The sequence below is a fragment of the Thalassophryne amazonica genome, chromosome 19, assembly GCF_902500255.1.
Source record: "Thalassophryne amazonica chromosome 19, fThaAma1.1, whole genome shotgun sequence".
Classification (NCBI taxonomy): domain Eukaryota; kingdom Metazoa; phylum Chordata; class Actinopteri; order Batrachoidiformes; family Batrachoididae; genus Thalassophryne; species Thalassophryne amazonica.
In genome coordinates this window covers 16,373,240-16,395,534 of record NC_047121.1, presented here as the reverse complement: position 1 = coordinate 16,395,534, position 22,295 = coordinate 16,373,240, and the positions used below count along the sequence as shown (strand labels likewise).

Sequence of the window (22,295 nt, the reverse complement as noted above, 5' to 3'; positions counted from 1 at the left end):
CTAAAACAGTTAAATGTGGTCTATTAAACATTAGGTCTCTCTCTTCTAAGTCCCTGTTGGTAAATGATATAATAATTGATCAACATATTGATTTATTCTGCCTTACAGAAACCTGGTTACAGCAGGATGAATATGTTAGTTTAAATGAGTCAACACCCCCGAGTCACACTAACTGTCAGAATGCTCGTAGCACGGGCCGAGGAGGAGGATTAGCAGCAATCTTCCATTCCAGCTTATTAATTAATCAAAAACCCAGACAGAGCTTTAATTCATTTGAAAGCTTGACTCTTAGTCTTGTCCATCCAAATTGGAAGTCCCAAAAACCAGTTTTATTTGTTATTATCTATCGTCCACCTGGTCGTTACTGTGAGTTTCTCTGTGAATTTTCAGACCTTTTGTCTGACTTAGTGCTTAGCTCAGATAAGATAATTATAGTGGGCGATTTTAACATCCACACAGATGCTGAGAATGACAGCCTCAACACTGCATTTAATCTATTATTAGACTCTATTGGCTTTGCTCAAAATGTAAATGAGTCCACCCACCACTTTAATCATATCTTAGATCTTGTTCTGACTTATGGTATGGAAATAGAAGACTTAACAGTATTCCCTGAAAACTCCCTTCTGTCTGATCATTTCTTAATAACATTTACATTTACTCTGATGGACTACCCAGCAGTGGGGAATAAGTGTCATTACACTAGAAGTCTTTCAGAAAGCGCTGTAACTAGGTTTAAGGATATGATTCCTTCTTTATGTTCTCTAATGCCATATACCAACACAGTGCAGAGTAGCTACCTAAACTCTGTAAGTGAGATAGAGTATCTCGTCAATAGTTTTACATCCTCATTGAAGACAACTTTGGATGCTGTAGCTCCTCTGAAAAAGAGAGCTTTAAATCAGAAGTGCCTGACTCCGTGGTATAACTCACAAACTCGTAGCTTAAAGCAGATAACCCGTACGTTGGAGAGGAAATGGCATCTCACTAATTTAGAAGATCTTCACTTAGCCTGGAAAAAGAGTCTGTTGCTCTATAAAAAAAGCCCTCCGTAAAGCTAGGACATCTTTCTACTCATCACTAATTGAAGAAAATAAGAACAACCCCAGGTTTCTTTTCAGCACTGTAGCCAGGCTGACAAAGAGTCAGAGCTCTATTGAGCTGAGTATTCCATTAACTTTAACTAGTAATGACTTCATGACTTTCTTTGCTAACAAAATTTTAACTATTAGAGAAAAAATTACTCATAACCATCCCAAAGACGTATCGTTATCTTTGGCTGCTTTCAGTGATGCCGGTATTTGGTTAGACTCTTTCTCTCTGATTGTCCTGTCTGAGTTATTTTCATTAGTTACTTCATCCAAACCATCAACATGTTTATTAGACCCCATTCCTACCAGGCTGCTCAAGGAAGCCCTACCATTATTTAATGCTTCGATCTAAAATATGATCAATCTATCTTTGTTAGTTGGCTATGTACCACAGGCTTTTAAGGTGGCAGTAATTAAACCATTACTTAAAAAGCCATCACTTGACCCAGCTATCTTAGCTAATTATAGGCCAATGTCCAACCTTCCTTTTCTCTCAAAAATTCTTGAAAGGGTAGTTGTAAAGCAGCTAACTGATCATCTGCAGAGCAATGATCTATTTGAAGAGTTTCAGTCAGGTTTTAGAATTCATCATAGTACAGAAACAGCATTAGTGAAGGTTGCAAATGATCTTCTTATGGCCTCGGACAGTGGACTCATCTCTGTGCTTGTTCTGTTAGACCTCAGTGCTGCTTTTGATACTGTTGACCATAAAATTCTATTACAGAGATTAGAGCATGCCATAGGTATTAAAGGCACTGCGCTGCGGTGGTTTGAATCATATTTGTCTAATAGATTACAATTTGTTCATGTAAATGGGGAATCTTCTTCACAGACTAAAGTTAATTATGGAGTTCCACAAGGTTCTGTGCTAGGACCAATTTTATTCACTTTATACATGCTTCCCTTAGGCAGTATTATTAGACGGTATTGCTTAAATTTTCATTGTTACGCAGATGATACCCAGCTTTATCTATCCATGAAGCCAGAGGGGACACACCAATTAGCTAAACTGCAGGATTGTCTTACAGACATAAAGACATGGATGACCTCTAATTTCCTGCTTTTAAACTCATAAAACTGAAGTTATTGTACTTGGCCCCACAAATCTTAGAAACATGGTGTCTAACCAGATCCTTACTCTGGATGGCATTACCCTGACCTCTAGTAATACTGTGAGAAATCTTGGAGTCATTTTTGATCAGGATATGTCATTCAAAGTGCATATTAAACAAATATGTAGGACTGCTTTTTTGCATTTACGCAATATCTCTAAAATTAGAAAGTTCTTGTCTCAGAGTGATGCTGAAAAACTAATTCATGCATTTATTTCCTCTAGGCTCGACTATTGTAATTCATTATTATCAGGTTGTCCTAAAAGTTCCCTAAAAAGCCTTCAGTTAATTCAAAATGCTGCAGCTAGAGTACTAACGGGGACTAGAAGGAGAGAGCATATCTCACCCATATTGGCCTCTCTTCATTGGCTTCCTGTTAATTCTAGAATAGAATTTAAAATTCTTCTTCTTACTTATAAGGTTTTGAATAATCAGGTCCCATCTTATCTTAGGGACCTCGTAGTACCATATCACCCCAATAGAGCGCTTCGCTCTCAGACTGCAGGCTTACTTGTAGTTCCTAGGGTTTGTAAGAGTAGAATGGGAGGCAGAGCCTTCAGCTTTCAGGCTCCTCTCCTGTGGAACCAGCTCCCAATTCAGATCAGGGAGACAGACACCCTCTCTACTTTTAAGATTAGGCTTAAAACTTTCCTTTTTGCTAAAGCTTATAGTTAGGGCTGGATCAGGTGACCCTGAACCATCCCTTAGTTATGCTGGTATAGACGTAGACTGCTGGGGGGTTCCCATGATGCACTGTTTCTTTCTCTTTTTGCTCTGTATGCACCACTCTGCATTTAATCATTAGTGATCGATCTCTGCTCCCCTCCACAGCATGTCTTTTTTCTGGTTCTCTCCCTCAGCCCCAACCAGTCCCAGCAGAAGACTGCCCCTCCCTGAGCCTGGTTCTGCTGGAGGTTTCTTTCTGTTAAAAGGGAGTTTTTCCTTCCCACTGTAGCCAAGTGCTTGCTCACAGGGGGTCGTTTTGACCGTTGGGGTTTTACATAATTATTGTATGGCCTTGCCTTACAATATAAAGCGCCTTGGGGCAACTGTTTGTTGTGATTTGGCGCTATATAAAAAAAAAAATTGATTGATTGATTATGCTTTTGTCATCTGATCGATGTTGCCAGCACACAGCGCAGCGGGTGAAAGGGACTTGACCAGCTGTCTGCGCCGTGCTGTGGAACGTGAGGTACCGGAGGTGAGTTACATGTTCATGTTATCATGTGCTGGGCAAACATTTCCGCAGCATTCCTGCTCCAGACTTATGAGGTGTACGCGTAATAACACGTGCGTTAGAGCGATGACATCCTGTTCAGCTGCGTTGCTGGGTGTTGTGCCGTGCCTCTGATTCACGCACAGTGCCACATATATGTTATTACATAACAATATTTCCTTCGCCCTCCCTGGCCGGGGTCCAGTGGAGGTGGACAAACGTGGCACAGCATGTCGGCAAGCTTTGCTGTGATCGATCGATCTCAGAGCTCAATCAGCTGCAATCAGGTCATTTCAGATCCTGTTTAGGTCGCCGTCAGAATATGTAAATTGCGGTCAGATGGTCGCCAGATTACATATGGATTGCTGTCGGATAGGTGTCCCATCTCGCTGGCACCCGGAGAATTATGAACATGTGAGTTACACTCGGGGCCACCGGCTGATTTTGACCAACTGTGTGGACATCCGCAGATGGCTGTCAGAAGGTTTTGGAACTGAAATCTGACACCTTTCAGATTTGCGCCAATTCATAACTCCGACGGCACTCTGCATGATTCCGGCTATGTGTGACGGGGCAATATTTAGCAGAACTTACTCATCTGTCACCATGAGTATTGCAGTTGCAGTTCTTGCGAAAGCTTCACTGAATTACCAGTTATTGCAAGAAGACAAAACCCAGCAGTCTCATTCCATCACTAATGGAAACGCTATCGTGTTTTGTCAACATTTTGAAAATATTGCTTTACTTTTGTACAAATCTGTAATGGAAAACAAGCTAGGGATGGGATGGGCTACTTATTAAGCAGTCTTGGCATACAGCTGTTACACCCCCCAATGTTTGGGCTGTGTGCAGATGTGCACACTTTGTGCAGCGGTGCACGCTCAGTGTAATAAAGCAGGTGGTCCAAACACCTACCATACAATCACAAAGCACGGCTTTTCCCCACAGGCTCTGTGGCTTCATATTTTTAACCAGCATACAGAGGTGTGCTGTTTGGAGCACACTCTGTCCTGTGTGCCAGAAGCAGAACAAGTGTTACAAAGACGCACAGTAAGAGCAGAAATAAACATGTTTACAGCCTGGTACAAAAAATGGTTTTGGTCTGTAGACGGATGGCAACTCTACGGGGATTTCTTTTTCTAACTTTTTATTTTAAAGAATTTTAAAATAAGAGTGGAATAGTGGTTAGCACTGTTGCCGCACAGCAAGAAGGTCATGGGTTTGATTCCCACCTGTGGCCTTTCTGTGTGGAGTTTGCATGTTGTCCCCGTATTTGCATGGGTTTCCTCAGGGTGCTCCAGTTTCCTTCTACATTTAAAGACTTTATAACTTTATAATTGTCCAGGTCTCCCTTGCAAAAGAGCTCTTGATCTCAATGGGACTAACCTGGTTAAATAAAGGTTAAATAAAAAAAAACAATAATAATTGTGGGTGTGGTCTCTTTGAATGACAGCAGCTTAGCCAATTTCTGATTGTCACTGTGTCTGTAACCCCCCCCCCCCCCCCCCCCCCCCCCCCCCATGTAAGTGATGTGGAGGGCTGTGTCTGTTGTTTGGAGCATTTTATAACACCTGGATTAATATGGCTTGTGTGGTGAAACATCCTAACTGATCATCTGAGAGGTCCTTGCTGCAGTGTTACCTCTGAGTGAAATGCTTGTTGTATTTAATGTTACATGCTAATGGTGTTAGCACTTCTACTAGCTATTGGTTCCCTGATCTGTTTTATATATACAGTTGTGCTCAAAGGTTTACATACCCCGGCAGAAGTTTAGTATTTTGACCATTTTTCAGAGAATATGAATGATAACACAAACTTTTTTTTCACTCATGGTTAGTGTTTGGGTGAAGCCATTTATATGTGTGTGTGTGTGTGTGTGTGTATATATATATATATATATATATCCCAGCCTGACTGGAAAATCACTAAGGGCCCTCAGGCAGGGTCTTTAATCCCGTAGTTGCTCCCGGTGTGTAGTGAGCGTCTTGTGTGGCAGCACATTATTGTAAAGCGCTTTGAGTATCTGATGCAGATTGAAAAGCGTCCCAGTCCAGTTGAAGATTCAAGCTTCTCTACTATTAAATGTTACAAAGAATTTAAGTTAGATTTATAAACAATGTAGGTTAGAAATTGTAAGTTTTACCTTTACAGTATTGTCAACAGTTAAATATGAGGTCAAAAAGAGGTCTTTATTTTGTTTTTTATAAAACAAGTGTTTATGTTTATTGAAGTCAAGAAAAGAAAGTGAGTATTGGCAAAACAGGTTATGATTTTCATGTTGAGGTGAGGGGGTTGTTCACGGCAGCTGCTTAAAGTAACTAGTAATCTAAGTTGGTTACTTTTAGAATTGAGTAATCAGTAAAGTAACTAAGTTACTTTTTCAAGGAGTAATAAGTAATTGGAATACTTTTTCAAAGTAACTGTGGCAACACTGTTAGTGAGCACTTCTCCTTTGCTGAGATAATCCATCCCACCTCACAAGTGCGACATATCAAGATGCTGATTACACAGCATGAATATTGCACAAGTGTGCCTTAGGCTAGCATGAATGTAAAATCTCTGCTGCTGGTATGGTAATTGTCTTCAAAATGCTTCTTTAAGCACCTCCATGTTAAAGATAATCAGTGGAAAAATCCTTTTTTCCAGGAATCTAATATAACCTGCCAGAATTTTTACTGACTCATATGGTGCATTCAGACTGGATTAAAAATGAGTGATTAAAGCTGTTAATAATTACTTTACCCCACCAACTTACATATCCTGCTGCTACTGTATTTTGCTCTCTTTGTTATTGTGGGCGGGGCGAGGTCACTTAGCCATATGCTGACAGAGCATCAATGAACCAGGTGAAGTGAAGATGACGTGTTGCTCAATACTGGTGTTTTTCTTAGCGATTGCATTTACGAGAGGAGCTGCGACCACTACCTTTGCACCCCTGAGGACGAAACCAAACCAACTGTTTTAGGTTCCTTAGATGACCCCAAACACAATCAGGATGTACCCAAAAATAAAAACTGACCTCAAGCCATTTATCCAAGAAGGCCGCCAAAATAGGGTTTTTTCTTTCACTAAAACACCTTTACACAACATATAAACAACTTAAATATCACAGAGATTCAATGGGAAGACCATTGCAGGTCACAGCAAACTCATTTGTGCCTAAACTAAAGTCATTCATGGGTTTAAGATTCAAAGTGGCATCCAAAATGGCCACCAATAGACCCTTATCATTAAAATACATAGTAAGAACAAGCAATAGACTTAATAATGACAGAAATCATTGGTGTTTAAGTGAAAAAAATCCTATTTTGGCGGCTATCTTGGATGCCAAAATAGTGCAAAGGTAGTGGTTGTAGCTCCCCTAGTAATTGTTTCACCAGTAATTTTTGGAAGGATAAGTCCAAATGAACATGGTTTTAAGGCTGCACTCCACAGCTGTGGAAATGGTTTGGGTTGAAGCCACATAAGAGATTAGAGTCTATAAAAGTGAATGAGCTTCAGAACCCCTTTGTTTATTTTAGTGCAGTTTCTCTTAACAGAGCCTGAGGGTTCGTGTTTATTTTGTGTTTTATTTGTTAAGGACAAACATTTAATTTTGATGAATTTTATTGCTCATTTTATGAGTTATTTTAATGACAAAAAAATCACTGAAAAGTTTTTGCACATTTTTCTCAACTTAGTGCTGTAGCCTAACCAGCAGGAGACCACTGATGTGTGCTGTGGATTTGGTGACACCACACTGTATAACATTGACATTCTTGAAAATTTAAACAATAAAAAATTCTCCAAAGTTATTCACAATGACATTAAGCTTCTGTTTCTCCGCTGTCTGCTCATTCAGGTTAGTGTTATTTTTCCAGCTCAGAAGACGGCTCATATGGGTAAAAATAAGGTTGCAGCTCGTTGTCTGCCTTCCTGAGGTTAGAAACTAGTGTTGTTTCTTTTTCTATGCGTTTCTCTTAACATTATTGAGACGTTTACCGGAGGGGCAGGTTTCTGTCCTTTCTGAGTTTGACAGGTGGACCGTCCCAGTCAAACTCCTTGTTATATGGCTGGGGGGGCCTGGCTGCCGGTTTGTTTGTCTTTTGGTTTCCTCCCAGGTGGCGTGCATTTGGGACTGAGTGGCTGTGTTGCTGAGGCTGTCAGGACCTCACCCTGATCACCTGCGACTCGTCAGGACTCACAGCTGTGGTGCATCTGGATGGATTGGAACATGTTGGCATTTAAGACTGGAGTGCACAGTGTGTATTTGCCAGAGACTCGACCTTGTGACCAGACGGGTGAGATCGTCGTCTCGGGAGCCATCTCATCAGCAGCGGATGCTGAGAACGTCCAGGTTTGATGCACAGTCTGTGAAAGAGGAGGGGGTGAGGTCTCACGCTCGTCAGCACACTTCCTGAGGTACGTTAGATTTTGTGACTAACAGTTATACAGTCAGTAAATGTGGTGTCCCTCACACCTTATTGTATTGAGCTGTTTGTTAGTCATGTATCAGCTTCCACTGCAGTGGAGTTTTGTGAACTGGATGTTCCATGCCTGCAGGTTGGGAAGCTGATCAGTAATCAAGCCAGGAAGTGTTTGCTGTTTGTACACCTTTAAGTGTTCTGTGTGTAGAGTGTGGACTCACATAATGGTTCCTTCTTTCACAGACTCGGTTGTTGCGGCCACCTGGGGGGTGTCGGCGGGGTCCTTGGGTCCGAAACAGCTTCTGGCTCCGGACCGTTAGCGCTGCTGGGAGCGCACCACGCCAGGCCGCACCTTTTTGTTATTATATTATCACTGTTATGTATTAAATTCAGTTAGCCTTTGAACCGTGCTCTGCTTATTTCATACTGGGTCCTTCAAACGCTGGTCGGTTCTCCGAGCTGCGTCCGACTCATAACACTCCTTACTTGACAGTGTCTCCACAGCGGGACACACCCAGCGGAACCGGGCGCTTGGCACCAGAAGTGAGAGCTGCTCCCCACCTCACCGGCTGTAGTGACCCCCACTAAAAAAAAATAAAAAAAAAAAACAATAAAAAAAATTGTTTTTGTGGTGATCGGGTTTACGATCAAGATTTCTTGCAGTAACTGATCCGTAAACTGAAAATTTTGGGAGATGTTTTTTTTTTTTTTCAGTATTCGCATTTTGCAATTAACGATTTGCAGATAAATCATGATTTGCAGCTGATTCTCATGTTTCTGGTCTTACTGTGTGCTTATTGTACTTAAACACTAACCAATGACCTAAGGCGAGAGGTAGATGTCTTTAGTTGTAGTATTTTGCTGAATCCTTGCATAGCACTGGAAAGACATTGTGTCAAATTGGCAGTTACTTAGTGATACTCAGATGAGGTGTACCACTTGCGCTGTGACGGTACGTCAGCTGTGAGACTACAGCCTGTGATGTGTTTGCCTGCTCATGATCCAGCGCACAGGTGCCTCAATATTGAGGACCCCAGCAACTTGACAAGGGGCTGCTTGTGTATCACCTGGCTGTGTCAGTTAGACTCTTCCTATTGTGGAGTAATTCTCTACCTGGTTGGTTTTTAACTAGGACTCAGGACGATTCCATAGTGTGGTGGACATGGAAACATGCAGCACCAGACCGTGCTCCCTGGCCTGACAGTTATTAGTAAAGTTGCTATGGACTGTCTGGACAGTCGTCAGAGTTCCATGCTTCAATTTTCTTTGCAGCATGGCAATGCAGTACCCAGCACATACCTCAGAGGAAACCTGTCAAAGTGCTCCGCACAGTGTAACGAAGAAGACACACGCACAAAATGCTTTACCACTATAATGTAAGCACATCTTAAGATGTCCTTCTTGATAAAAGTGCAAGATCATTTTTTATTTAAATTACTAAAAACCCATTAAAATCAGCAGTTTTACTAAAAAGTAACATTCACAATTTGTAGAAAACTAATGCAGTTTTACCAACAAATAATGTATGTGACTTTGTACGCTGTTGTTGATTTTTGCTGCTCTGTGTGCGTTTTGCCTTACATCGGTGTTGCTGCAGACATGGAAGAGTTTATCAAACAGTACATTGCTGAGGCCAACAAAGAGATTGAGCTGTTCAACCATCAGCTGGAGCTGCGCACGCAGCCTGACCTGTTTGATCCGTAATGTAATCTGTGTCTGTTTGTCCGCCGCATCCATCTGTCTTTACAAAGTCTAACGAAGCCACGGGGTGGGGGGCGGTCATTTGGGTTTATTTGTTGTCCACTCGAGTAGAGTGGATGATGTGCGTTCACACCACATGAAGCTACAGAAACAGCTGCTGCTAGAAGTCCATTCATCGTCTCTGGGCTATGTCACTGTTTTCTCATTGGTTGTCATTTAATACTTAAGTGCAGGTTAACTTTGAACAATCACGTCACCTTTCAAAAGCCAAGTACATGATGCTTGGACATATGCCTTTCAACTGCACTGCTGCTGTAGACTTTAGTTTCCATCAACTGGAAATCGGCAAACTGCAATTTCTAATCAGGTCGAAGCAGATTAACATTGCTGACAGAATTTTTAAATCTTCCTCACAACCGCACACAAATTTGAAACTAGATGTGAAAGCTACAACACTAGCACGACAGAAGGGAACTTCCAGCGGCACAGTTCAACAGCTTGTGCTTTTCTGTTTATTATAGTTGGCAAATTAATGCCTCTATTTCTGGACAGGCATGGATAGCCATGTGATTCTAGTGGTCTCCCTGGTGGGGTTTCTCAAGAATCGCTCCTCCTCTGTTGTCACCCAATCCACGGTCCACCTGTTAGCTTGTCTGCATGCCATGTTGCAACATAGTGAGCACTCAACCATAGAGCTGTAAACATTGGGCGGCCTGTTTGGCTGCAGACATCTAATGAATGATGCAATTGATCACATAGTTGGAGACCATTGCAGTGCTTTATTTTAGGATTTCTGAAGGGAATCTAATGAAAGTGCAAGTTTTGGAGGGGTCAGTCTCTGCAGCAAAGTGTGACAGCAATCAGACATGAGTTCATTCATTGAGGCTTCATGTTCACCTGACACGTCTTCTGTGCATTATAATGCTGCTAGTTAACACAGAGAAACCAGTAGAAAAAAAAAATTGCTCACTCTGGCCATGTGTGAATCACTTGTCACTATTTTAGTCAAATGTGTACTTTACTTTTTTAAATGTGTTTGGGTCACTGATAAGGACAAGGGGATGAGGAAAGGAAATCTGGATTCCTGTTATTGGTTTTGTTTTTGTTTTTTGTAAACCTGTGTGACATTTAGAGAATAGTGTAAAACTATGTGCAGTAGTGTGATTTTTGCAGAGAATCAGATTTTGTGTTGGAAGTTATATCACTGTTTGCTCTATGATTGTGTCACACTGAAGTTCTATGCACATGTTCCTCATATCTCCAGGGTTCTTACACAGTATTTAAAATTCTGTAATGTTGAAGAAAGTATAAATGACAAATTGAGGCTGGAAGGGAGGGTTGTATTGACATTTTGAATACGACGACTTCAAATGTGGGTACCTGATGACCCACTGTTACTTGAAATTGCAAACCACATTGCATGGAAGAACTAACCAAAAAAAAATCTAAGTATAAAATCCTGGAGAAGTAGGATTTACAAAATGTAAATGTGTAGGAACCCTGCTGTTTTCTATTTTTAAAAAAAATGTAATGTATTTTATTTGTCATGGGGTCAGCAGAGTAATATACAGATTAGTGAACTTTCTTTGGTCAAGTGGCACAAAATTTGCCTTGAATAAATTTGTGCTAATAATGGGACATTTCATTGAGCACAGAAATGTGTACATACTGCTGCTACTACAGTGGTGGTGTAGAGTGCATATAAAAGTACACACAACCTTTGGCTTTAACATTTTTTTATTATTAATTTAGGAGCACAAAAGTTCTACAATAAACTGAATCATTACTTTTACAGCTAGTTAGCTTCAGACAACTCTCAGGATGGACACAAGAACCATTTACAAGTCATGTGCCTTCTGGAATTCTCCTACTTAGCCTTTCAGTGTCTTTCTCTTGCTCTACTATGAAGCTATGAGTGGTGAAGCAACGGATAAAAGTTAAGACGCTCCAGTCTCAGCCACTGAAACACGTGCATTTTCTTCACTAAATTAAATTAAACATTTTAAAACTATAATTTCTTGGAACACTAGGCTTACCATAGCTTATCCATCCTCCTTGTTGTTGTTTTGACTGTGTCACACAGTCCAAACAAGTGCCAAGTAATATGAAGGTTATATTCCCTCTCTTTATTCAAGAGCATGGTGATTTGTCTTTTTTCCCAAGGCCAGAATATGATTATCGGTATTGCGAAGACTTTGCGTCTGTCCGTCTATCTGACTGTGATCGGGGTATTTTAGCATTGCGTTATACAGTAAAACTCAACTGTCATCATGTAAACTGGAGACTCACACTCACCGGACAAAAACAAAAGCCTCATTGTTTTTGTATGGTTTTCCATGTAATAAACACCGTACATACCAGATTTTGTATAATGGATTTTTGCTCACATCGCACAAACATCCTACCCCATCACAATGTTTTTCCAATAAAAACCAGAGCAACAGAAGTATGCAATGAAGTTCAGTACTGACACTCGCCAATTTGAGAAAAGTGGGTACCATATTTCCTTTATTAAAAGCCTGGGCATTTATTTTTTTCAAACCGTGCTCAGACACAGCCCCTAAAAGAGGCAGGCCCTTATTCAAGGCTGGCGATTATTAACAAAATGCTATTTGCTACCTGCACTGTAATATGGTGCTAGGTTTCACACATATCGCTGGGTGTGGCAAACCAAAGACAGTCACTTTTGATCAGAACCCTCTGTGTAACTGCCAATTCTCCTTGTAGCCTGACACCTACCGGCGAAACGACGGAGACTGCAAGGGCTGTGATTTGTCATTACGTTTTCACTCCTTCCTCTCCTGTCATATTTTAATAGTTTTGCAGTACGCCCACCGATCCATGATCATGGATTAAATACGTTTGGCAGAGAAGTCTGCAAATATGGCCAACTTCACAACACATAGTAAGGAAAACACACTCAAATGACCCAAAATTCATGGAGAGAAATTGCTCGTACCGTACCACTGGTTTGGAGGTTAATAATTGTATAAAGAAGTGGAGCTCATAAGGGAACAAATTGATCCAGAAAAAAAATACTGTTCCTGCAGCAAATTGCAGTAAGATGCCCACCAGTGCGACGGAGAACTTTAAAAGGGTCATGCGCACATCAGTGCACATGACCCAGTTGTAGAAGCATAAACCAGGATTTTAAGGTACTACTCCGCAGCGGACTTAGAAAAAACAGTAACTCCCCCAAATGTAATCCTCTTTCATATACATAATGCCCGGCACTTATGTAAGGCAGGTGTTTATGTTTTTTCAGACAAAGTTTTAAATGAGGCAGGCCTCCACTCAAGGTCAGGCGTTTAATCAAGGAACTACACTGAACAAAAAAATAAACACAACACTTGTTTTTGCTCCCATTTTTCACGAGCTGAACTCAAAGATCTCAAACATTTTCTATATACACAATAGACCTATTTCTCTCAAATATTGTTCACAAGTCTGTCTAAATCTGTGTTAGTGAGCACTTCTCCTTTGCCGAGATAATCCTTCCCACCTCACAGGTGTGGCATATCAAGATGCTTATGAGACAGCATGATTATTGTACAGGTGTGCCTTAGGCTGGCCACAATAAAAAGGCCACTCTGAAATGTTCAGTTTTGCTTTATTGGGGAGGCCTGGGGGGGTTCAGAAAAACAGTCGGTATCTGGCCTGACCACTATTTGCCTTACGTAGTGCAACACATCTCCTTCACATAGAGTTGAACTGATTGAACATCTCCAGAGATGTTCAGTCGGGTTCAGGTCTGGGCTCTGGTTGGACCACTCAAGGACATTAACAGAGTTGTCATAAAGCCACTCCTTTGATATCTTGGCTGTGTGCTTACGGTTATTGTCCTGCTGAACCGTCGCCCCATTCTGAGGTCAAGAGCGCTCTGGAGCAGGTTTTCATCCAGGATGTCTCTGTACATTGCTGCATTCATCTGTCCCTCAGTCCTGACTAGTCTCTCAGTTCCTGCCACTGAGAAACATCCCCACAGCATGATGCTGCCACCACCATGCTTCATTGTATGAATGGTGTCTGGTTTCCACCAAACATGACACCTGACATTCACACCAAAGAGTTCAATCTTTGTCTCATCAGACCAGAGAATTGTGTTTCTCATGGTCTGAGAGTGTTTCAGGTGTCTTTTGGCAAACTCCAGGTAGGCTGTCATGTGCCTTTTACTAAGGAGTGGCTTTGTCTGGCCACTCTACCATACAGGCCTGATTGGTGGATTGCTGCAGAGATGTTGTCCTTCTGGAAGGTTCTCCTCTCTCCACAGAGGGATGCTGGAGCTCTGACAGAGTGACCATTGGGTTCTTGGTCACCTCCCTGACTAAGGCCCTTCTCAACTGATCGCTCAGTTTAGACGGGCGGCCAGCTCTAGGAAGAGTCCTCGTGGATCTGAATTTCTTTCATTTATGGATGATGGAGACCACTGCGCTCATTGAGACCATCAAAGCAGCAGAAATGTTTCTATGCTTTTCTCCAGATTTATGCCTCAAGACAATCCTGTCTCAGAGGTCTACAGATAATTCCTTGGACTTCATGCTTGGTTTGAGCTGACATAAACTGTCAACTGTGGGCCCTTATATGTAGACAGGTGTGTGTCTTTCCAAATCATGTCCAATCAACTGAATTTACCCCAGGTGGACTCCAGTTAAGCTGTAGAAACATCTCAAGGATGATCAATGGAAACAGGATACACCTGAGCTCAATTTTGAGCTTCATGGCAAAAGCTGAGATTAATTATGTACATGTGATTTCTTGGTTTATATAAATAAATTAGCAAAATTCTCAAAACAAACTTTTTTCACATTGTCATTATGGAGTATTGTGTGTAGAATTTTGAGGGAAATACATTAATCCATTTTGGAATAAGGCTGTCACATAAAAATGTGGAAAAAGTGAAGCGCTATGAATACTTTCCGGACGCACTCTAGATCATGTTGTAGAGGTTTGTTTTCACGTTGAGGTTAAAATGCACAGTATTTTAAATGTTAGTATCTTGGAGCTGGTTTATTTTATTTATTAAAGAAATTAAATGTAAAACCTGAAGGGTGTGTGTACTATTTATAGACACTATATCTTATATTTTTGTATACCATACCAAAAATTTCCTGTATGCTGTGATAAATACTCTGAGATTTTTGTATGAAGATGTCAATAATCTAAACCCTCAGCACAAATGAAGGATACTTGCTGATGGAATGCAAATGTGTTCACTGTTTGGTGCTTATTTAGCTATTTTAAGATCTGTTCTGGTGTATTTTGGGGTTTCAAACGACATTGGCAACACCATATTTTGCATATTTGTTTGCCAACACTGTCAGCAACCGTATGTAAGAATATTGCTTTTTGTTTGTGTGGTTGGTTTTTATAGCAATTGGCAAACAAAATGAAAGTTAGAGTTGTTATCAGGCCATCTGGGAAGAATTATTTCCCCCAGATGGCCTGTATATATGTATCTGTGCACATTCAAATAATCCTGAGCTTTTCTAAATTCCCAGCCTGACACTGCTGGCCCCATCTGTCCTCAGTAGAGTCCACGTCAATCTGAACAAGTCATAGCGTCCTATGCTAAATATGCTCTGTCTTCTTAAAATATTTTGTAGAGTAGCACATTACTTAGTAATGAAGTATGTCTGTAGCATGTATGACCCTGACATGTTCCAGATAGCCATCAACTACAGGGCATCACACTGGGAGGAGACGAGCTTCTGACGGCGCTCCAGACCCAGATTATATGTGCATTAACACCTCTAACACCTGCCTTCTTTTGACTCAAGAAAATAAGTACAATTGTACTTCCTTCTTTTTTAAATGTGTTTTACTGACAGTAACCTCAGACAGTTATTTAAGGACAATGCAGAGGAAACAAATTTGCTGCTAAATTCTCAGCCTCAAGAGCTTGTACTGTGGTCTGGTAGATTTCTGCTCATACAGCCTGTATACCATCGTACAGATTGTTTAAGGGTTTTGTTTACCAAATGAAATGCCACTTGGAAGTAAAAAAAAATGGAACATGTGTGCACTTACAAAATGACTGACGCAGATGCAAAGCGATTAGGCTCCTCTTGAAAAAAGAGTGATGCAGGATAATATGTTACTTAAATCCTTTGTTGACCAACTAACTGGTGCAGGCTTGATCCTCTGTTTGGCATTTCAGTGGTCATTTGGTAGTTATGTAATGCTGCAAAGAGTTACCATGACAGACAGTGAAGCTGACATATAGGAGGCTGCAAGTGCAATAACATTGAAACCTGTTGCACGATTCAGAGAGCGTTTGAAGTGACTGGCTAATTGGTCTGGAGATCGCAAAGCAGTCCTTAAAGTTGTGGGTTACGTAAGATGTTTGTTCTATAACCACTGATACATGCACATGTGTACACAACTACAAGTATGTCTGCTTTATTTTACATGTGTTCAGATGTCACATACACTCTGACAAAGTTGCCTTTCACCAGACTGGTACCAGAAATGTCAAATAATGACTTATTTTACACATCTGGTTTAAAAATTAAAATGTCTCAAATCAACAAAAGCTCCCATTGTGCAAGAAGAGGTCATTTAAAAAAAAAAGTCTCAGAGAACCTGATTGGTCTGATGATGTCGGGTTTTAATGTTCTGCAGTACCTTGGGTACCACTAAGAAAAGCGGAACTCCCTCTCTCAATCACTGATCGAGGAGGTGTCTTCAGCGGTTTTGGTGAAAGCAAGCAATGGAGTCATTCTTTAAAGCAGTGTGTGTTACTCAGCCAGAGAGTGGAGTAGGTGATGTGACGAGACGGCTCACTGGAGGGCTCAGGATGATTCATCCAAACTACCCCAAATGGTTGTGTGCAACTGGAAATGTTATTAAACCCAGCAATGAATTTTGTATATTGTTCATGCTAATAAAGCACTCTGTCGCTTATTTTCTTTTAATAAATTAGTAACTGACAAACTTTAGTTGATTAATAAATGAAAATAGCTATTTGCTGTAGGAAAATTATATCTTTTTTATGTCTGAGCATGAAAACCAATGTGGAATGCCGATTGAGTTGGTGACTAAAGTTGTGTGGCCCCTAATTTCTGCACATGGGGAGCCCACAGAGCCCTCCACTGGTCCCTCAGTTTAACTCCTATGCAGCTCTCTGGCAGACTGAACACTCCGGTGTCTTCATCCTGGAAGAGGATGTTCGCCTTTTTGTAGCTGAAGTTATAGGATAAAAACAAAGTTTGGTTTTAATTGGATTTATATGAGAACAGGCGAGTTACATTCATGTACTGCAATTTGATCACACAATATGAGGTGGGGGGGGGGGGGGGGGGGTCCTCTATTTTCTAGTTTTTAAGATTGGCTCCAAGGTTCAAATGGGCTGATGATGTAAGATGTGTGCACTTCTTGAAGAAGTGAGTATTTTTATGCTATTTTGTGCTTATTGGCAAAAGGCAGCTTCGAAATGCTTTTGTTTTTTTGCCTGACCAAATATTTCTCAGGCTTCATGGGACCAATTTGTTTATTTTTATTTTATTTATTTTTTTTTGGGGGGGGGGGGGGTGTTCTGTCCATCACAGACAGCAAAAGCAATTTACTCAGGAGTTCTTATCTCCATACCTGAGATTACACATTTACCGCTGTCAAACTCAACTCTTAGAGCACATGATGAGGTGAAACCACAGTTAATATCTTCTGTCTCTGCAGCTGCATGGCAGTTGGTTACAAAACCTTGCACAAAAGAGGGGAGAAAAAAAAGGATGTTATTTGTGTCGAGGAAAAGTAACAATTCAACTTGGTTGGTGTTTGATGTCATTATGGCAGAATTAGATCTAGCAACAAAAAAAGGCAGAGGGCTCGTTTCTTCTCCCCTATCTGTAGGTCGTCTAAAGTAAAGGGGAAAAAAAGGCTTTGTTGTGATGAGAAGAAAAAACTTCAAAAGTGCCAAACTGACTTCCACATTTTGTTTTGAGGCTGTTCACAGAAAGTGAGCAAAAACTGAGCTGCATTTTCACAAACTACTGTAACTTCTGTTTTTTCCTGTGACTGATGCTTTTATACACACTAATTGTTGTACTTATTGCACCACTTAAAACCATTAAATATTTATAAGGTTGACAAGTGTTTGTTTTTTTTATTCAGAGGTGGTTTAAATCTGACATAAAGGTGGAGATTAATGCCTCATCCACACGAAAATGGAATTTCCCTATACAGTCTTTTTCTTTGTCATTAAAAAATATCTGCGTACACATGAAACCACTGAAAACACTGTAGTATATATGCCAGGCCTGTAGATGGCACTGTAATGCTCCCACAAAACAAACTTTACAAACAAAAGAACAAGATGATGGTGAGCGCAAATGCTAAAGCAAGAGCAAAAGCTGAGACGTTGGTGTGGACTGAAGATAAAGTCTATCTTCTGCTTCTAGTCACACTGGATTATAAATCATCTAAACTACAAGAGATAGTTGACTGGGAATCATGTCAATCCAAATATGCAGATATAGACACGTTTACATATATACTGTATATTGTTACTCATAACTGTTTGCTGCTCGCTGTAGTAGAAATTTTGCTTTAGGAGCCCCAATAAACTCAGTAGTTTCTGCAGCACGAACACAAGTCTAGTTTGTCGTGATCGTTGTTGTTACATGCCATCTTGCAGCCAGGATTAAGGCTGCAATTAGAGAGATGACGTTTCACAAAAGTTGCATATTTGTTGTACACCTATTTTCAAATGGTAGTTTTTTCGGGCTCTGAAAACGCTGGTTCAGTGTGGATGAAACTCCGATACGATACAAAACTTGTGGATATGACTAAACTCATCTCTGAATGGGCCCTGAGTTGGGAGGACTCTGTTATGGGGACTGGACGACAGACAAAACAGAAAGTGTTGTTGATTTGTTAACGCGCCTCAGCTGAGAGAATGTTGGAATCCTCCACATTGTACGCAGGGTCAACCTTCACACTGAGTGTGTGTCTTCAAAAGAAACATAGCAACTGTGTGTGTGTGTGCATGCGTGTGTGTGTCCTTGTACTGTTGCCAGGCAGATACAGTCCTCCACATGGCTAACGTCTGACATCAGTTTCCTTGCCTCGTTCCTGCCACCACTGTGCCGCCAGTTTCTCCCCAGCGACTCAAGGCAAGACCCCCCCCCACCCAGTCACACTTGGACCACTTAAAACATACTCACACCGTATCACAACAACCATTAACCTCCCCTCAATGTCCTTCTATTGTAATTTTTTTTTCCAGCTGAGGCTATTTGTGGGCTATTTTGACAGTCGCTTGTAAACACTCCTCACCCTCGCTGGCGTCTGCCAAATCCTGCTGAGTGGGTCCAAGTCACTGCAACAATGGTGTACTGTACATAGTGCAGGAGCTGCTCACGTTCAAAAAGTGGGGTTATTAAAATGTGATTTCAGGCACATTTTCTTTAAGAGGACCTTAAAAGGGATATGTGTTTGTTTTGTTGGCTTGTGAAGGGGGGGGGTTATCAGCCTTCACCAAGGTGTAAAATGTCCCTTGTGTCAGTGATTTTTCAGGATGTGAATGAATGTTGTTTTCCATGATGTTACTGTTCCCTCAGAAGTCTTTTACCAAGCAGTGTTCAACAATGAATAGGATTTTTGGAGAATGTGCACAGTCTCATCAGCAGTGTGTCTGCAAAGAAAAATCAAATCGAAATCAAGACATTCATGTCTCTGGGTGCTCAACCTATGACATGGTGGACAACAGTGTGCCATGAAAGGCCAAGACGGTGCAGGGCACCTCAGGTGGTTTTACTGATGAGCTCCTTCCCTCAACTTCAAGTCCTGATCATCTGAAATCACCTGCTGAGGTGATGGATAGCAATGAAAACCTGCACCGTCTTGGCCCTACCGGACACACTGCCCACCCCTTGGCCGATGAGGTTGGGAGACACCTGGGAAAAGTCATGATGTCAGTGGACACAGATGTATGGCGATGCCGATATATGTCTTTACACAAAGAAAAACATCCAAGTCTTGAGAGTGCTGCTGCTTCTGATTTTACTGCACAATTATGAGACTGATGCTAACCACTGCAAGACAACAGTTTGATGTCTTTAGTAGCAAGTCTCTCGGGACATCCATGGGTACCACCAGAATGGCTTTGTGTCAAGTGAGCAGTTACAGCGACCGAGTATATCCATTGTGAGGGAGCATCAGCTGGAACAGTTTTTCTGAGCATGATCCTGCACACTCATTCCTGCAGCAGCCCAATGCAGTGCCCACGTAATACCCAGTGGCAGCAGATAGATGACTACCTTTGGGGGATTGGAATGGATGACATGTCTGCTGGGATGGTGTTCTGTGACAATTTTGACCCAAAGCAAGTCCAAGAGTTGGTACATGCAGAAACTCACAGCACCAGAACATCTTCCACATGCCTGACCGGTTGGAATTTAAAGCTGCGCAGATGATAATTTGTGTCTGTAGCATAGCCCAAGCAGAGGGTCACCCCCTTTGAGTCTGGTCTGCTTGAGGTTTCTTCCTCTGAGTTTTTCCTTACCACTGCTGCTCTGGGGGTTGGTAAGGTTAGACCTTGTGTGAAGCGCCTTGAGGCAACTCTGTTGTGATTTGGCGCTATATAAATGAAAATAAATTGAAATTGAAATTTAAAAAATGATAATTATGCTCTTGAGCCTGTTGTGAATATATTTATATTGTAAGGCAAGGCCATACAATAATTACAGAAAAACCCCAACGGTCAAAACGACCCCCTGTGAGCAAGCACTTGGCGACAGTGGGAAGGAAAAACTCCCTTTTAACAGGAGGAAACCTCCAGCAGAACCAGGCTCAGGGAGGGGCAGTCTTCTGCTGGGACTGGTTGGGGCTGAGGGAGAGAACCAGGAAAAAGACATGCTGTGGAGGGGAGCAGAGATCGATCACTAATGATTAAATGCAGAGTGGTGCATACAGAGCAAAAAGAGAAAGAAACAGTGCATCATGGGAACCCCCCAGCAGTCTTAGTCTATAGCAGCATAACTAAGGGATGGTTCAGGGTCACCTGATCCAGCCCTAACTATAAGCTTTAGCAAAAAGGAAAGTTTTAAGCCTAATCTTAAAAGTAGAGAGGGTGTCTGTCTCCCTGATCCGAATTGGGAGCTGGTTCCACAGGAGAGGAACCTGAAAGCTGAAGGCTCTGCCTCCCATTCTACTCTTACAAACCCTAGGAACTACAAGTAAGCCTGCAGTCTGAGAGCGAAGCGCTCTATTGGGGTGATATGGTACTACGAGGTCCCTAAGATAAGATGGGACCTGATTATTCAAAACCTTATAAGTAAGAAGAAGAATTTTAAATTCTATTCTAGAATTAACAGGAAGCCAATAAAGAGAGGCCTATATGGGTGAGATATGCTCGCTCCTTCTAGTCCCTGTCAGTACTCTAGCTGCAGCATTTTGAATTAACTGAAGGCTTTTCAGGGAACGCTTAGGACAACCTGATAATAATGAATTACAATAGTCCAGCCTAGAGGAAATAAATGCATGAATTATTTTTTCAGCATCACTCTGAGACAAGACCTTTCTAATTTTAGAGATATTGCGCAAATGCAAAAAAGCAGTCCTACATATTTGTTTAATATGCGCGTTGAAGGACATATCCTGATCAAAAATGACTCCAAGATTTCTCACAGTATTACTAGAGGTCAGGGTAATGCCATCCAGAGTAAGGATCTGGTTAGACACCATGTTTCTAAGATTTGTGGGGCCAAGTACAATAACTTCAGTTTTATCTGAGTTTAAAAGCAGGAAATTAGAGGTCATCCATGTCTTTATGTCTGTAAGACAATCCTGCAGTTTAGCTAATTGGTGTGTCCTCTGGCTTCATGGATAGATAAGGCTGGGTATCATCTGCGTAACAATGAAAATTTAAGCAATGCTGTCTAATAATACTGCCTAAGGGAAGCATGTATAAAGTGAATAAAATTGGTCCTAGAACAGAACCTTGAGGAACTCCATAATTAACCTTAGTCTGTGAAGAAGATTCCCCATTTACATGAACAAATTGTAATCTATTAGATAAATATGATTCAAACCACTGCAGCGCAGTGCCTTTAATACCTATGGCATGCTCTAATCTCTGTAATAAAATTTTATGGTCAACAGTATCAAAAGCAGCACTGAGATCATTTGTAACCTTCACTAATGCTGTTTCTGAAGGGCATCCAGCGTAAAACCTGTGCCAAATCAAGATGCAGATCCACCTTGGATTTGCTGTGGCGACCCCGAGTGCAAACAAGGGAGTAGCCGAAGGGACTTACTTACTAATGCTGTTTCTGTACTATGATGAATTCTAAAACCTGACTGAAACTCTTCAAATAGACCATTCCTCTGCAGATGATCAGTTAGCTGTTTTACAACTACCCTTTCAAGAATTTTTGAGAGAAAAGGAAGGTTGGAGATTGGCCTATAATTAGCTAAGATAGCTGGGTCAAGTGATGGCTTTTTAAGTAATGGTTTAATTACTGCCACCTTAAAAGCCTGTGGTACATAGCCAACTAATAAAGATAGATTGATCATATTTAAGATCGAAGCATTAATTAATGGTAGGGCTTCCTTGAGCAGCCTGGTAGGAATGGAGTCTAATAGACATGAAGATCATTTGTAACCTTCACTAATGCTGTTTCTGTACTATGATGAATTCTATCCTTATTAAATCCTCACTCCACTTTTGATATCCCAAAATAAGTAAAGGGTTACACCACTGACGTTTTAAAGGTTAGGATTGTGGAAACAAAAATCACAATTGATTTCACAGTACGTTTTTATTGCACAC

The 22,295-nt window shown here is 41.2% G+C and overlaps 1 protein-coding gene and 1 long non-coding RNA gene across 2 annotated transcripts in view; one reads left to right on the top strand and one right to left on the bottom strand.

Moving 5' to 3' along the window:
* The window catches only part of c19h20orf194 (chromosome 19 C20orf194 homolog), a 131,925-nt gene extending 121,685 nt beyond the window's left edge, over positions 1–10,240 (top strand). The window contains exon 37 of the mRNA XM_034194829.1: positions 9,423–10,240. Within this exon, the coding sequence (XP_034050720.1) occupies positions 9,423–9,529 (107 nt within the window). The 3' untranslated portion in view covers positions 9,530–10,240. The remainder of the gene's footprint in view (positions 1–9,422) is intronic.
* A 779-nt stretch (positions 10,241–11,019) lies between these two features.
* Positions 11,020–22,295, bottom strand: LOC117531716. The gene is made up of 3 exons (XR_004566710.1): positions 22,281–22,295; positions 20,687–20,694; positions 11,020–11,152 (listed from the first exon to the last, which is right to left on the bottom strand). It is a non-coding gene; the product is annotated as an uncharacterized LOC117531716 (long non-coding RNA).